This window comes from Drosophila eugracilis, unplaced genomic scaffold, assembly GCF_018153835.1.
Source record: "Drosophila eugracilis isolate 14026-0451.02 unplaced genomic scaffold, ASM1815383v1 contig_90, whole genome shotgun sequence".
Classification (NCBI taxonomy): Eukaryota; Metazoa; Arthropoda; class Insecta; order Diptera; family Drosophilidae; genus Drosophila; species Drosophila eugracilis.
The window spans coordinates 1,197,570-1,212,119 of NW_024573812.1; the positions used below are offsets into that span (position 1 = coordinate 1,197,570).

General features: G+C 41.8%; 1 protein-coding gene across 2 annotated transcripts in view; it reads left to right on the forward strand.

Moving 5' to 3' along the window:
- Window positions 1-14,550, forward strand: part of LOC108106516 — a 30,011-nt gene that overhangs the window by 14,837 nt on the left and 624 nt on the right. Inside the window, exons 3-9 of one of the 2 annotated variants that reach the window (XM_017213610.2) lie at window positions 1,622-1,779; window positions 9,819-9,891; window positions 10,167-10,334; window positions 10,432-10,630; window positions 10,715-11,028; window positions 11,765-11,849; window positions 12,051-14,524. In XM_017213610.2, the coding sequence (XP_017069099.1) occupies window positions 1,622-1,779; window positions 9,819-9,891; window positions 10,167-10,334; window positions 10,432-10,630; window positions 10,715-11,028; window positions 11,765-11,849; window positions 12,051-13,951 (2,898 nt within the window). In that variant the 3' untranslated portion in view covers window positions 13,952-14,524. Of the gene's footprint in view, window positions 1-1,621; window positions 1,780-9,818; window positions 9,892-10,166; window positions 10,335-10,431; window positions 10,631-10,714; window positions 11,029-11,764; window positions 11,850-12,050; window positions 14,525-14,550 lie in introns of those variants that run through there. The other variant, XM_017213611.2, reaches the window with a different exon arrangement.

The following is a 14,550-nucleotide window of genomic DNA, read 5'->3' on the forward strand; positions in this document are numbered from 1 at the left end:
AGAATTGTGGCCAAAAGCCAAGCCAACATTTGATGTTTGCTAGTGGTTTTTTTTTCCTTTGGTTGCTGGCTGTTCATATTTTTCATATTTTACTTTTATTATAACCCAAAAAAGTGGCTCAAATTGTGGGCATGTTGGTTACTGGGCTAATGGCTTTGTTTATGACGTTCTTTGTTCGGGTTAATTGAGTAAGCCGGGTACGGAGGTAAAACAGACCAGCTGTTGAGGTTTCCCTAGATTGTGCATATGTGTAGGAAAATGAAATGGTTTTAAGGTAATAAATGGAAACCATGAAAAACACATAACATCTGGAGTTTTTAGAGCTCATAGATTGTTTTTAAAGGCATATTAACATGAAATAAATTACGTTTTTAGGAGTGGCATTTAGTGGTAAGTTGTTGGGAACATACTTTTAGGAATTACCAGTTCCGCTGATCTACATTTTCTATATTCAAAAGCTACTAACTAATCTCTTGAAACGCTGATCCAGTAATCGATTAATAGCCCTGGAATTCAGACATAGACACACACTTTGTATATGCTTTATAGTAATCCAGTTTATGTCTAAGCCGGTTTATATAAGGCAGAAATCTAAAATATTTTCAGAGTGCACTTAGCCATGACGCAAGTCGAGAGTCGAGCAGTGCAAGCCTCGCAGACAAAAAGCTGCAATCAAAAGCCTTGCAGCACTTCAAATATCTATGCATATAAGTATATTGTTAGATATAAAAAAGACTTCAAGCAGAGCAACACAAATGCTCAGGCTGGCAGCTAAAGCAAAGGCATAGGCAAAGGCACAGCACCAACGACAGCAACAGATATCGTTGTCTATAATTTTATATGTCTCACTGCACCACGAACCGAGCAGCGAGCCGAAAACTCCCTCGCGCCTCCCTCCCGTGGAAAAACCTCCCTGCGAAAACGCGGGCCTGGTCTTTTCTCGTCTGGCTGTGTTCGTGTCAGCATTTGCTCCGATTTGATTTTAACTTTTATTTAACAAACTGCAAAAACAACACACAAACGCAAACACAGACTGCTGCTTGTAATGGCAGCCAACACACAAATAAGTAAAAGTAAAAAATGAATGAAGAAAAAAAAAAACTAAAACTTAAACTTAAAACGCAAGCGCCCAACAAGGCCGTTCACTTTGGCACAAACACTCAAACACGATGGAAAGTGAAAATTGCTAGCATTAGCTGCAGTCACTTGGTTTTTCTTTCGTTTTTCTCTGCCTTAGTTTTTTTTTTCTTTCGTTTTTAGATGCCCCGAAACATGTTTGAAATCTTTTAGGATCGATTCGATTGATTTTTCAGGCGAATTTTGCAGCTATTTTTGTTGGGCTTGGAATTTAATGGGTTTTGAAAGGATCGTTAAGTTTGTTGGCCAACGAAAAAAATGATATGATCAGGGTTCCTTATTACTCCAATTAAAAGTATACACACTACTATTACACTCTGCACTTTTCCTTTTTTATTTGTCTTAAGATTTTCTTGCTTTCAAAAATATGAAAAAATACTTAATCAGCTTTTTAGAAATTAAAAAAAGTTATATAAAAGCAAAAAAGTTTCCTTAATATCAACCATTTCTAAAACAAAACACTCCCTTTTCTCTTAACTTTCAGGAACACATTCAGGAAGTGCTGGACAAATGGACCCAAATCGATGACGAGATCTGGGCCAAAGTGATCGTCTTCGAGCGGAATCGTCGCGTGGCCAAGGCATACGCACGTGCTCCGGTGCTGACCATTAATGGATCCGACGATGGCTTCGACGGCATGCGGTGAGTAGCAGCTGACCCAGTCCTCCCAGGTCCCAGTCCCTTCACCCACCATAATTATCGGTCATTGCAAGCCCGAGATGCCAAGTAAACAAACAAACAGAGGGACAGAGGCAAAACACATTAAACATGAGCAAACAATGCCTTTGAACTTTGCTAAAACAAAACAAAATGAGACACAGAAGAAAAAAAAAACAAAATAAAAACATAAATATTAATGTCAGTCGGAGCTTGAGCACTAGCAAAATAATGTGCCCTTGACCCACTGGCAAAGAAAATAACCAGCAGGAGCTGGGCTCATCATGGTCTTTCTCTCTTCTGCGAATTGAAAACTCAAAGGGGGTATCATCAATTTGATGGACAGTTTGCCATGGACATGGGCAAAATATCATTAGTTTGTGTCTATAATTTGAGGCATTTGAAATAAAAGTGGTTATTAATGTTATGGGATTATCAAGTTCATTGTTGATAGTATATATTTTAGAGGATTATGTTCAGATATTGCAACTCAAGCTTTCAAAATCAATTAAATAATTAATCTTATTTCTAAATTTTAACATAATCTTTAAACCATTTAGTTTCTTTAAAGATATACTTTAAATTTAAGATTTGAAGTTTCAAAACTTAAAGACAGCTTACAGCTTCCTTTTAAGATTTCAAAGATTTCAAGTTCTTGATTATTTCCAAAAACGTGTCTGTAATTTCCATGACAAGTGTATCGCCAACTTCGATGCGAATGGCTGTAACCTTCATCTCGTCGTCGTCTTTTGCTGGCTTTTTGCTGTAATAATAAATACCCGGCGATGTGCTCTCGAATGGGCAATGTATGAAACGCCCATCAAATTGATGGGCATGCCATTAAAATTTAATTCCCCCACTGAACTTCAATACGCAAGAGATGTAAGAGATGTGGAGAACCTTCGGCTAGGGGCATTGCAAAATGCTGACCTTAAGAGTGGAAACAATTTGTGGCATGTGAAAACCCATGGGCTGAACTCAAAATAAAAAGAACCGAAAAGCGAGTGAAAATGCTTTAATAATTGCGCTTATTTCTATGAAATGAGCGATTTCCGTTTTGCCAAAGCAATTTGAGCCAAGAATTCGGCTTGTCTTATTTCTGTTATTTTTTTGGAGGTCTCTCAAGTGGTTCTTGGTATTTTTTTTTTTTGGGTGGCTGCGATTGCAGCTAGGCCCTAATTAACATATTCCGCCTCAAAAATATTGCTGTTGCGTGCCAGAAATTGGCAATTGCCAAATGCCAAGCGCTTTACGCTCTCAATTGCTGTGGCAATTTGCTAGAGCCCAAATGTCAAGAAGTTTTCAAAGCTAAGCGAAAAATAAAAATAAAAATAAAAAACAGAATTCAATGGATCTATGCATAATGCATTAGGCTAAGTACATGGGTATAGGCATGGATGTGGCGATTATTCAGTTCAAATATTGAAATCTACGACTTGAAATATGATTTGTCGGGCAACAATCGATATACAAACTTTGGTCACTCTTAAGCTACCCTTTTATTGCTTTATGCGATATTTTCTTATGTATTCTTTCTTCTTGTATCTGCTTTTGAAGACGTCACCACATATTGTCGCGCAGCCTTATTAAACATATAAACTTATAAGTTACTCATGTTAAACATACAGCTTCTTATCCGAGTTCCACAATAAATAAAATATCATATAACCAACAGGTTATGGGCCCAGGGCTCGTGTGGATAAAAAACTGTGACATTAATTTAAATTACTGTGTGTGATTGCGAAAAAAAATTAATGAACATGAGTGGACACGGGTTATGTTCCATCGAAAAGTTGGATGAGGAAAATTACGCGGTATGGTCGGTACAGATGAAAAGCATTCTGGTGCAAAGTGATCTGTGGCCAATTGTGTGCGGGAGAACTGTGAAAAATGAAGGGGATAGCCAAGAACAAAACGCATTGTTTGATACACGGGACGAAAAGGCATTAGCAAGCATATTGCTGGGTGTAAAGTCGTCGCAAATTAACTTCATAAAGAATTGCACGTCGTCAAAAGAGGCATGGGAGAAATTAATGAGTGTGTACCAGCCGCGCGGACCAGCTAGAAAAATAGCATTGTTTAAAAGATTGCTGCGAATGAGCTTGCTAGAAAGTACAAGTGTGCAAAGCTATATAAGTGAATTCTCGGACATAGTGGAAAAGTTAAACGAAATAGGAATGAACATAAGTGAAGACATGCTTACAATTTTGTTGCTAACCGGCTTAGGCAAATCATTTGAAAATTTCGTTGTGGCAATCGAGACGCGAGAAATGTTGCCGTCCTTATCTGACTTGAAAATAAAAATTATTGAAGAAGGACAGAGACAACAAGTGAAAAGTGAAGTTGCGGACAGCAGTGTGCAGCAAGCATTTATGTCGCGCGCGAAGAATGTATACCAAAAGGGTAATAAAAAAGAAAAAGAAGTGCTATAGGTGCGGACGCGAAGGTCATTTTATAGCTCAGTGCAAAGAAGAATTAAAAAATGACAAAGACACAAGCACTGAGAAGAAGAGAGCCCTTGCTATTCTGGCGAATGTGAAGAAAACTGACAATTTGAGCAAATCAATGTGGTGTCTGGACAGTGGCGCGACTGTACACATGTGTTGTGATAAGTCGTGGTTCGTAGAAATGAGAGAGCACAAAGAAAAAATATTTCTTGCTGGCGCCAATTTTGTGTTGGCCGATGGCATTGGCACTGTGTGTGTTAGTGTAAAAAGTTTCACAATAGAACTGAAAAATGTGTTGTATGCAAAAGAGTTACAGACAAACTTTATATCGGTGGCTAAAGCAGTTGAAAATGGATATAAAGTCATTTTTGATAACCACAAAGCAGTGATTAGGGATAAACAAAATGTGGACATATTGAAAGCGTGCAGATATGGTGACTTGTTTATGATTGACATAAAAATGAAGCAGTGTATGTATTCTAATACAAACAGCAGTGCAATGTGGAAATGGCATTATCGTTTTGGCCATATAAATTTGTCAAGCTTAACTAAAATGGCGAGTGGTGGAATGGTGAATGGTTTAAAAACAGTTAATACAAAAATTGACTCAAACAGCAATGCGTGTGAGACTTGCGCCAAAAGTAAAATTAGTGTGAAACCATTTCCAAAGAAATCTGAAAGTCGTTCAGAAGAAGTGTTGAATTTGATTCATTCGGACATATGTGGACCAATGAACAAACCGTCTGTCGGGGGTGCGCGTTATTTTGCAACGTTCATTGACGATCACTCGCGTTATACAGCTGTTTATTTTTTAAAATCTCGTGATGAAATACTAAGCGCATTCAAAGACTATGTTGTGTTTGCAGAAAAACAACGCGGAAAGAAAGTAAAAGCAATTCGAAGCGATAACGGGCGCGAGTACGTGAGCCACGCATTTGGACAATTTCTTACTGAAAACGGTATAGTAAGACAGCTGACAGTACCCTATACTCCACAGCAAAATGGAGTTGCCGAAAGAGCAAATCGCACTCTGGTAGAAATGGCCAGGAGTATGTTGATTCATTCAAGCGCAGATGAGAGCCTGTGGGCTGAGGCAGTACAGACTGCAGCATATCTGCGCAATAGGTCAGAAACAAAAGCGTTGTGCAACATGACACCATATGAGGCGTGGGTTGGCAAGAAACCGTATGTGTCGCACCTCAAGGTTTTTGGCTCAAAGGCAATCGTATTGAATAAAGCCCATAAAAAGAAGTTTAGCCAAAAAGGTAATGAATACGTTATGATTGGCTATTCAGCAACGGCAAAAGCATATCGTTTGTTTTGTCCTAAATCAAGGAAAGTTATTGAAAGCAGAGATGTTATTTTCATGGAAAATAATGTAGGTGGATCTCCAAGCGATAAAATGGAAATGGCATTGTTTGATGATTTTGTAGCAGATAATCAGCAGGCACAAGACAACAATGATGAGCAGCTTCAGGCAGAGGATGATTTGGACGTCGGAGAGGATGACTTGGACACAGGAGATGATCAGAACAGTGATGAATACGAGAGTGCTATCAGCGATGAGGCAGAGCAGCCTGCTGTATCTGAAACCCGTGGACCAGGGCGTCCAAGACTCGTTAAAACTGGCAAGCCGGGGCGACCACGTAAGCAATACAACTGTCTGAATATGCTGAAGGCAGAGGATATACACATTCCAGCAAATTTGGGTGAGGTTAATCAGTCAGGAATGAAGCAGGAATGGTCAGCATCGATTCAGAAGGAGATGGATGCGCTAGAGGCCAATAACACGTGGGATCTAGTGGATCTGCCACAAGATAAAAGGGCTATAGGCTGCAAGTGGGTATTTGGCGTAAAGGTTGACAAGGAAGGCTATGTAGAGCGCTTTAAGTCAAGACTAGTTGCCAAAGGATGTGCTCAGCGCTATGGTGTTGACTTCTGGGAAACATTCTCACCTGTGGTCAGATACCCGTCCGTTAGAATGATCATGGCATTGGCGGTTGAGAAGAAGCTGCATTTGCATCAGATGGACGTATCTACTGCTTACTTGAACAGCGAGCTATCGGAGGACGTGTACATGCGGCAACCAGATGGGTTCGTAAGCGAAGAGTTTCCCGAGAAGGTCCTAAAGCTAAAGAAGTCTCTGTACGGGCTTAAACAAAGCGGCAGAGAATGGAATACTAAGCTCGACGCAGTATTGAAAAAACTTGGTTTTACACCGTGTGTCAGCGAGCCGTGCGTATATGTACGCAATGGACAAGGTAGTATAAATATAATAGCAGTTTATGTTGACGATCTTTTACTTGCCAGCTCAAATAAAGATGAACTTTTGGGCATCAAAGCATCAATCGCTAATAAGTTTGATGTTGTGGATGGCGGCCAGCTCAATCACTTTTTGGGCATCGAAGTTGAGCGCGATGGCGAAACTGGCAGCATAGCTATCGGCCATAAGCAGTATGTCGAGCAGATGCTTCATGCCTGGGGCATGTCAACATGCAAACCTGTAGCTACACCACTGGAGGCGGGTCATCAAGTCAAATGTGATGACGCCAAATGCAAGGCCATTGACGAGAAAGGCTATCAATCGTTAATAGGCACCCTGATGTATTTGGCTATAACAACTAGGCCAGACATACTACACTCGGTAGTGAAACTGGCGCAGCGCAACGCCAATCCTCACAAGGAGCATGAAGTTTCGGCAAAGCGCGTGCTGAGATATCTTAAAGGCACGGCTAACATGAAGCTTCACTATCAGGCTACTGGAAAGGAGATACATGGATACGTGGACGCTGACTGGGCTAACGATACTACAGATCGCAAATCGTATAGCGGGTACGTCTTCATTGCTGCTGGCGGGGCAATTTCGTGGGAATCCAAAAAGCAAAGTTCGGTGGCACTTAGCAGCACCGAAGCCGAGTACATTGCCTTATCCACGGCAGCTAGAGAGGCGATATATCTGAAGAAACTATTGTATGAAATGGGTTTCTTAGAAACCAAGTCCGTTTTGTTGTATTGCGATAATCAAAGCGCACAATGTTTAGCTAAGAATCCGATTTTGCATAAACGTAGTAAACATATTGATATTAAGTTTCATCATGTACGAGAGTTATATACTAAAAATGAAATAGATGTTAAGTATATAAGTACTAATGATATGGTCTCAGATGTGTTAACTAAAAACTTGCAAAAGAACAAACATGTAAAATGTATTAATGAAATGAATTGTTATTAATATGTATAAAGTATATGATTGTTGAGAAGGAGTGTTGAAATATGATTTGTCGGGCAACAATCGATATACAAACTTTGGTCACTCTTAAGCTACCCTTTTATTGCTTTATGCGATATTTTCTTATGTATTCTTTCTTCTTGTATCTGCTTTTGAAGACGTCACCACATATTGTCGCGCAGCCTTATTAAACATATAAACTTATAAGTTACTCATGTTAAACATACAGCTTCTTATCCGAGTTCCACAATAAATAAAATATCATATAACCAACATAATATTTAATATTTAATATTTAATATTTAATATTTAATATTTAATATTTAATATTTAATATTTAATATTTAATATTTAATATTTAATATTTAATATTTAATATTTTTTCCAGCTCATTTAGGCGTGTCAAGTCGAGTCCAGTCCTGAGACCAGACGACCTTGCAACCAATATACGAATATATATATATATATTATATATCCACTATATAGATATCATACATAAGTGCGATAATGGCTGGGCCACAACGAAGTGAATGTCCACAAGACATGCTCTGAATAAGTATGTATTAAACTGTCAGTGGGTTGGGCTTCTGATTCTTGATATTTAGCTTAATAGCCCAACACCATAGAACACTAGTGTTTGTTATCTAAAAACTAATGAACAAGCATACAGAAACAGTATCATTAACTGGTTTAAACAGTGAAACCAACGGTTTTTAGGTATTCCTTGATTAAACTCTTGGAATTTTAAAAATAATGCTTTATGAGACTTTTTTTGGCCAAAATCTGTAGATGATAATAATAAGTCACTCATAGATTTAGGAAAGATTCTATTTAGCGAAGGCAACCTGTACTTCTTACACCCTTCTACTATCCAGCTGTTGGCATTCAGGTTTAATAACATTTCGCTTTTGATGGCTCGAATTTAACGAAGCATTTACCGAACAAAGAACTGCAAATCCGCTTTCGGCAGCCAGCGTTCAACCTTGGGGGGCACACATCACATCGACGGGCACACCACCAGACAGCCCCGTCCATGTCGATTTCATTTCATGGAAAACTTTGACACACATTTCAACGGTTTTTACAAGCGTTTAGCCAATAAATCAGCACCGAGCGGCAGACGTTACGCGCAGAACTGAAGCACATGGCCAAATGCCAAAGCGATGCTAACGGCGATTGTTGCAAGTTGCTAGTTTGTAGTGCTAGCTGATGTTGCTAGTTGCTGTTGGTGTTCTTGTTCTGGCTGCTCTGTTGCGCTTTGCTGCACTGGCAGCGCTTCATTATACAAATTAACATAAAACATAATAGTGACAGAGAGCGGCGTCAGGTGAAGATTCTCCAACGGCAGGAGCTTCCACTGGCAGCACATCAGCATCATCTTCATCTTCAGCCAAAGATTCAGATTCAGCCTCTTGCCGTGGCCTTTTATGCAAACGACAATTACAATTAGCTTGGCTTCATTGTCTTGGCTCTGCGGCTTCCTCTTGCCGCTTCTAGTTAGCATTTCTGCCGACATTTTCGGCGACCTTAGCAGCGAAGGAAAAACCAAAAAATCAAAGAAAAAATCAAGACAAAAAAAACTAAACATTCATCATTCCGTTAAGGCTAAGCTGCAGTTTTGGTGGATTGTTTAAGCCCATCTTTGGTTGGCCAGATTTATTATAAGCCATGAAAATAAACCCTTTTTTGGTAAATACAAATTTTATGATATTATCCTAATCAACATTTACTTTTCATAAAATTTATTTAGTTGAGGTTAAGAAAAAGTGGTAACAAAAAAAGGTCTCAGTTAACTTAAATGGTTTTTAACGGTTTAGACCGCAAAATTCTATCTAGTAAATGACTCAGCTCTTTGCCTAAAACAATTAAGTGAAAAATTAAGGCCTTGGTGCCGAAATATGACATGTTTATTTAATAAATTTTGGGCTGCAGCTGCCACACTCTGCCGCATGGGGTATAAATCACTGTCAGTTTGCATTTGAGCCAGTCGATTGAACAGTTCTTTTCGGGGCTTTAAAGCCAAACTAAGAAAACGCAAAATCCATGGGCCAAACCAAAGTCCCAGACCAAAAACCCATGGCAAATGTTTTTTGTCAAACGTTTAGTGTAACAAAATGCGGCACACACGGGCCAAGAAACCTAGTAGCGAGCGAGTGACTCACCCATTGTGGCAGCAACCTCGATTCCAGAAAGTGAATGGCGCCAAGTGGCAAATCATTTTGGCAACATTTTTTGTTTTTCATTTTGGGCATGCTGGGCTTATCGATTTTAAATGCGGCAGATTGATTTGCAATTAATAAAACGCTCGTTATGAGACTCTCTAATGGTGTCTATTTGCTCATTTGCAGAATCGGGCTGTGCGGCTTCGACAATCCGATGAGGGATCAGAAGACCGACGAGATGAAGCGCGTCATCGGACAGGTAAGTTTCCAATTTATGGCAAACAATCAAAGTGACAACGGTTTAATTAACTTGGACAATAAACCCCAAAAAATGTTGACGAGAAATCTCCATTAACGGGGGAGATGGCGTGAAGATTACGGACTACTTAAAGATTTTTCTCTAATGCGAAAAATAAATTAAATTATTTTATGTTGTATACGAAATTCAGACTTTATTTTTTAATCAGTGTAAATCAGGGTATAAAATGTAGTTTTTAGTAGTAGAATATTATTAATTTATATCCTCATTTTTAGGGTGTTAAAATCAAAATGGATGATGCTGGTAACATACTCATCCGGCGGTATGCCAAAAGCAATGTCTATGTAAAGAGCACCGCCAGCAGTCCCAACGAGGAGACCTCCATCGGTGCCGAGATCTTAAAGCTGCCCAATCAGGCGCTCGAATCCGAAAAAATAGTCAAGGTGAGTGGGACTAACACGGTTGCCATTTATCGCGATCAACTAGAGAGATCCCACATCCATTCCAAATGCTAATAAGCGTTCCATTGTTCTCCTCTAGCTCTTCGACATGAAGAAGTTCCAGTCGAATGTGAATCGCGAATTGCGACGCGCCTATCCGGATCGCCGGCGTTTGGAGACGCAGTGTCTCTCGTCGGTGGCGTTTGTTAAGTCGGAGAACGATGTCTTGGAGTGCCCCATCTGGGTGCTCATCGTCAATGTGGTGGCCATGGATATGCTAAAAAGCAAGCTGCCGCCAGGTGAGTACAATTTTTCTTTAAATTTGTCTTCTATTTTATATTTTTAAAAAATTTTTTTATATATTTATTTCGTTTTTCTCTCAGTGCAACGTCCCATTGTGGACATCAAGAACCGCCCGCGCATTCCGATTCCCGATGAGGATCCCTACAGCGTTGCGGGCAATGGTAGTGGAGGAAGCTCTGGCAGCTCTGGATTTGGCAGCGGCCACCAGGCCCAGCTGCATCCACAGCAACAGCAACAGCTGGGCAAGCACCTTAATGGCAACGGAGGTGGTCATGTGGCTGCCACAAGGGAACAGTTGCTGCTGCAGACGCAGCAACTGGCCCACAAGCGCAGCGAGAAACCTCCAAAACTACCGCCCAGGGATAATATCTACTCGCACGATCTGATTCCAAAGGTAAGAGGAAAATGTTTTTAAAATTAATCCCCAAAAGTGATCCCCAAGAGATTTATTGATCCCACGACATATCGGTGTGCTCTTTGAGCACTTGTTATATATTTATTATGGAATACCGTGAAACAAACGAAGTGTGGGAGATTGCCCAAGAGCAGTTCATTTGCTGGCAAAGTGTCGGAACAAATTTGGCAGCGCTAAAACACGAGTAATACAAGCCACGCCGGCGCAGAAGAAGTGTGGCAACCTGTCGACTCGACTCGTTGGGTTGAGTTACTTTATGTGCTCCATGGAGCCAGTTGGCGAGTTAGTTAGTTACTACGACTGCCCATGCTTGGTCACATGAGCAATGCGGCCACTTGCAAAATGAAAAAAAAAAAATAGGTCTCCCTCTTGGAACTCCAATGCTTGCGAAGATTTCGCCGTTGAGCCTCAATGAGCAATTGGCATTGCATTGCATTCAATAATATTCGAATTTCAGCAGCGGACAGGCCGCAAATAACTGCAAACGAATCGCGTGTAATTAATATGCGCGGAATGCCGCTGGATTGCTTTGCAGCTCGATTGCCAATTGGGCCCAACGACCGAGTCAGTGCCTCTTGGTTTGCTCCATTGTGCCGAACTGGTGGACACACCTTGCGCAATGGCCAATGGAAAATTATTATCGAAAAATCCCATCACCTATGTAGCCACTTTCCTTCTAATTTCGTTTCGCATTTTTCTATTTGATTTCTTTCAGCCGGATTACGATGACATTGACTTGGAAACTCGCATCAAACTGTCGCGTGGCAAGTCGGACAAGGGCAAAGATAACAAGAAATATGGTAAGAACAAGATCACTCAATGCTCGATGGGAATGGAGCACAGCGGTGTTTCCGAAATGTCTTTGACCCAAATACTAAATACAGTATTTATGGCATGCCGCTATCTTTCTGGAACATTCTTAAGTAGCTGGCTGTTAGAACTTTTTTAGAAGGTCTAATAGAATACTAATACAATGATAAACCCTAATTTGTGCTCCACAGATGATCCCTACTACTGCGGATTGCGTGCCCGAGTGCCGAACTTTGTAAAATCCGGTAAGCCGATGTCCGGCCAGGTGGCCAAGGATCAGAGGGATGGAAATGGAAACAACATTGGAAACGGTGGCATCAGTACGCTTAGCCAGAAGAAGACTTCGATGATACATAATCACCTGGGTGGCATGCATTCGCATCACATTCAACAACAGCAGCAGCAACTGATGGCAGCGGCGGCGGCTGCGCATGCGGCACAGCACCATCATGCGGGACACCAGCGGGAGCAGCAGCAACACCATCAGATTTGGCAGACTCGCAGCTATGAGAGTGGCATAGGTATTTATAAACAGGGTGGGTCTAACACGGCCAACCAAACACACAAATCGCACGCACTGCAAATGCAAATGCAACAGCAACTGCAACTGCAACATCATCATCAACAACAACAACAACCACAGTCACTGCCAACGGACTTAACAGCAATCAATGCAACAGCAACCACAGCTACCACCAAGACACAAAGCACAGCTAACAAAGCACGTAGCCACCAGCCACATCCGCATCTGCATCAGCACTCGTATCCGCACGCACATCCGCACCACAGACACCACCGTCATGGCCACCACTGCGAAAGGCACGCCCACTTGCAGCAACAACATTCTGCACCGCAGCAACATGTGCAACCGCAGCAACCGTATTATGACAATTTGGAGGATTCAGTGGGTCGCCAGGTTACCCGGCGACTATCCACCCGTCGTTCTATGCCGGAGGATAGCTCGTCCTGCAATTGTGTTAGCTGCTATGCTTTGGCTCCCCTCTGTGGTGCGGTTCCACCGCCTCGTCCACAAAGGAGCCTAAGTCAACGGCAATTGAGGCGTCATCAGCGGCTAAGTGGGAGTCTGGTGGAGCCGGAACTCCGGCCAGGGGTGGTCAAGTGGTGCAGCGAGAGCGATGTCTCGGTGCTGGAGCTGGAACCTACGGTAAACGAACGCTACGACGACTGCTACCAATACGATGACTTCGACTTGGATTTCGACATAGACGATGACCTAGGTTTGATGACAGAGAACATAGGACGGCGCAAAGGGACCGAGACGGTGGACATGTACGTGGATCGCGCCCATCTCCGCCAGCTGCAGACGCCAGCAGTACTGCGCACCAAGTCTCAGTCCACTGAAAGCTTTTTCGAGCAGCCCAACGAGGAGGGCTCACTGTACATGTATGGCGGTAGAAAGCGGATTGCTGTAAAGGCGCCGTCAGCGGCCAACATCTATGATCGGGTGCGCGGCTCTATCGATTCCACGGACAGGCAGGGACGCAGTGCGGCAGGACCAAAAAGGGGCCAATGCCAGAAGAAGCCCCAACTGCCTGCGCCTAGTTGGCGAGGCGGCAAGCGACAGGAGCAGGCTCAAAACGCTGACAAAAGACAAAGATATGACAATGCCACCAATAGCAACAGCAACAACCAGCACAAAAGACAGCTAACGAACGCCAAGCAAGACAATGACGACATGTTGAAAAACAAAAATTATTTCAATAGTAAAAACAAAAGTATAGCAACAGCGGCGGCAACAGCAGCGAAAGCGACAGCAACATCAGCCAATACAGCAGCTACATCTGGAGGAAGTGGAGGAGGAGGAGCAGTCGCACTAGCAACAGGAGTTGCTGGGGGAAAGGCCAGAGGAGTTGGCGGTCCAACAATGTCTCCAACATTAGCCGCCATCCCTGCAACAAACAATGCAACTTCGGCCAGTGGAATAAGTTCGGCTCCACCTCCGACGGCCACCAGAACCGGACGCAGTGCCAGTCGCCTTGACATCAGCGACATGGAATCCATTTATGGCTACCTAAAGCCCCGCAAGCCGCGCAGCCTTAGCCTGAAGAAAATTCAAATACTCGACTACTGAGCGGACACGTGAATTTGTATGGGGCCTGCTCTAAATTGAAACGAGGTTATATGGCCCAGACATCGATATTAGTTATTGTTTTTGGTTGCCTTACCCCTGTTTTTGGGTCGGATGATGGGTGGATGTACATACTATATACCTACAAACGCATAATGGTTACCTTATTACCCGGTGAACAGAACCACTAAACTGTACGAAATGTCTACTAACTTTTAGCACCTTGGACTCCTCTAGCCTGGACAGTCACGAAACGCAATTGTACATACACAATATTGGGAGTGGGTTGATTGATTAAAATGGTAGTTACAAATCTAAGGAGTGGGACATAATCTATGGAAGGTTCCGAGGCATTTTATCTCTGTATGATATACTATTTTATGTCTTTAAAATGAAGAAAAAGTAGTATCGAAAAAAAGAGAGATATTTGAATATTGTAAAATAAAACCAATAGATCTTCACCTAAGATTACTATACCACTGCTTAGATCTACCATTGAAATCGGCCCACCCCGGTATACATATTTTAGCATTCATAATCTTAAAATATATATATATATAAATCCGCACCCGTTTTGTAACTATCAATCTCTGTGCTTCTTG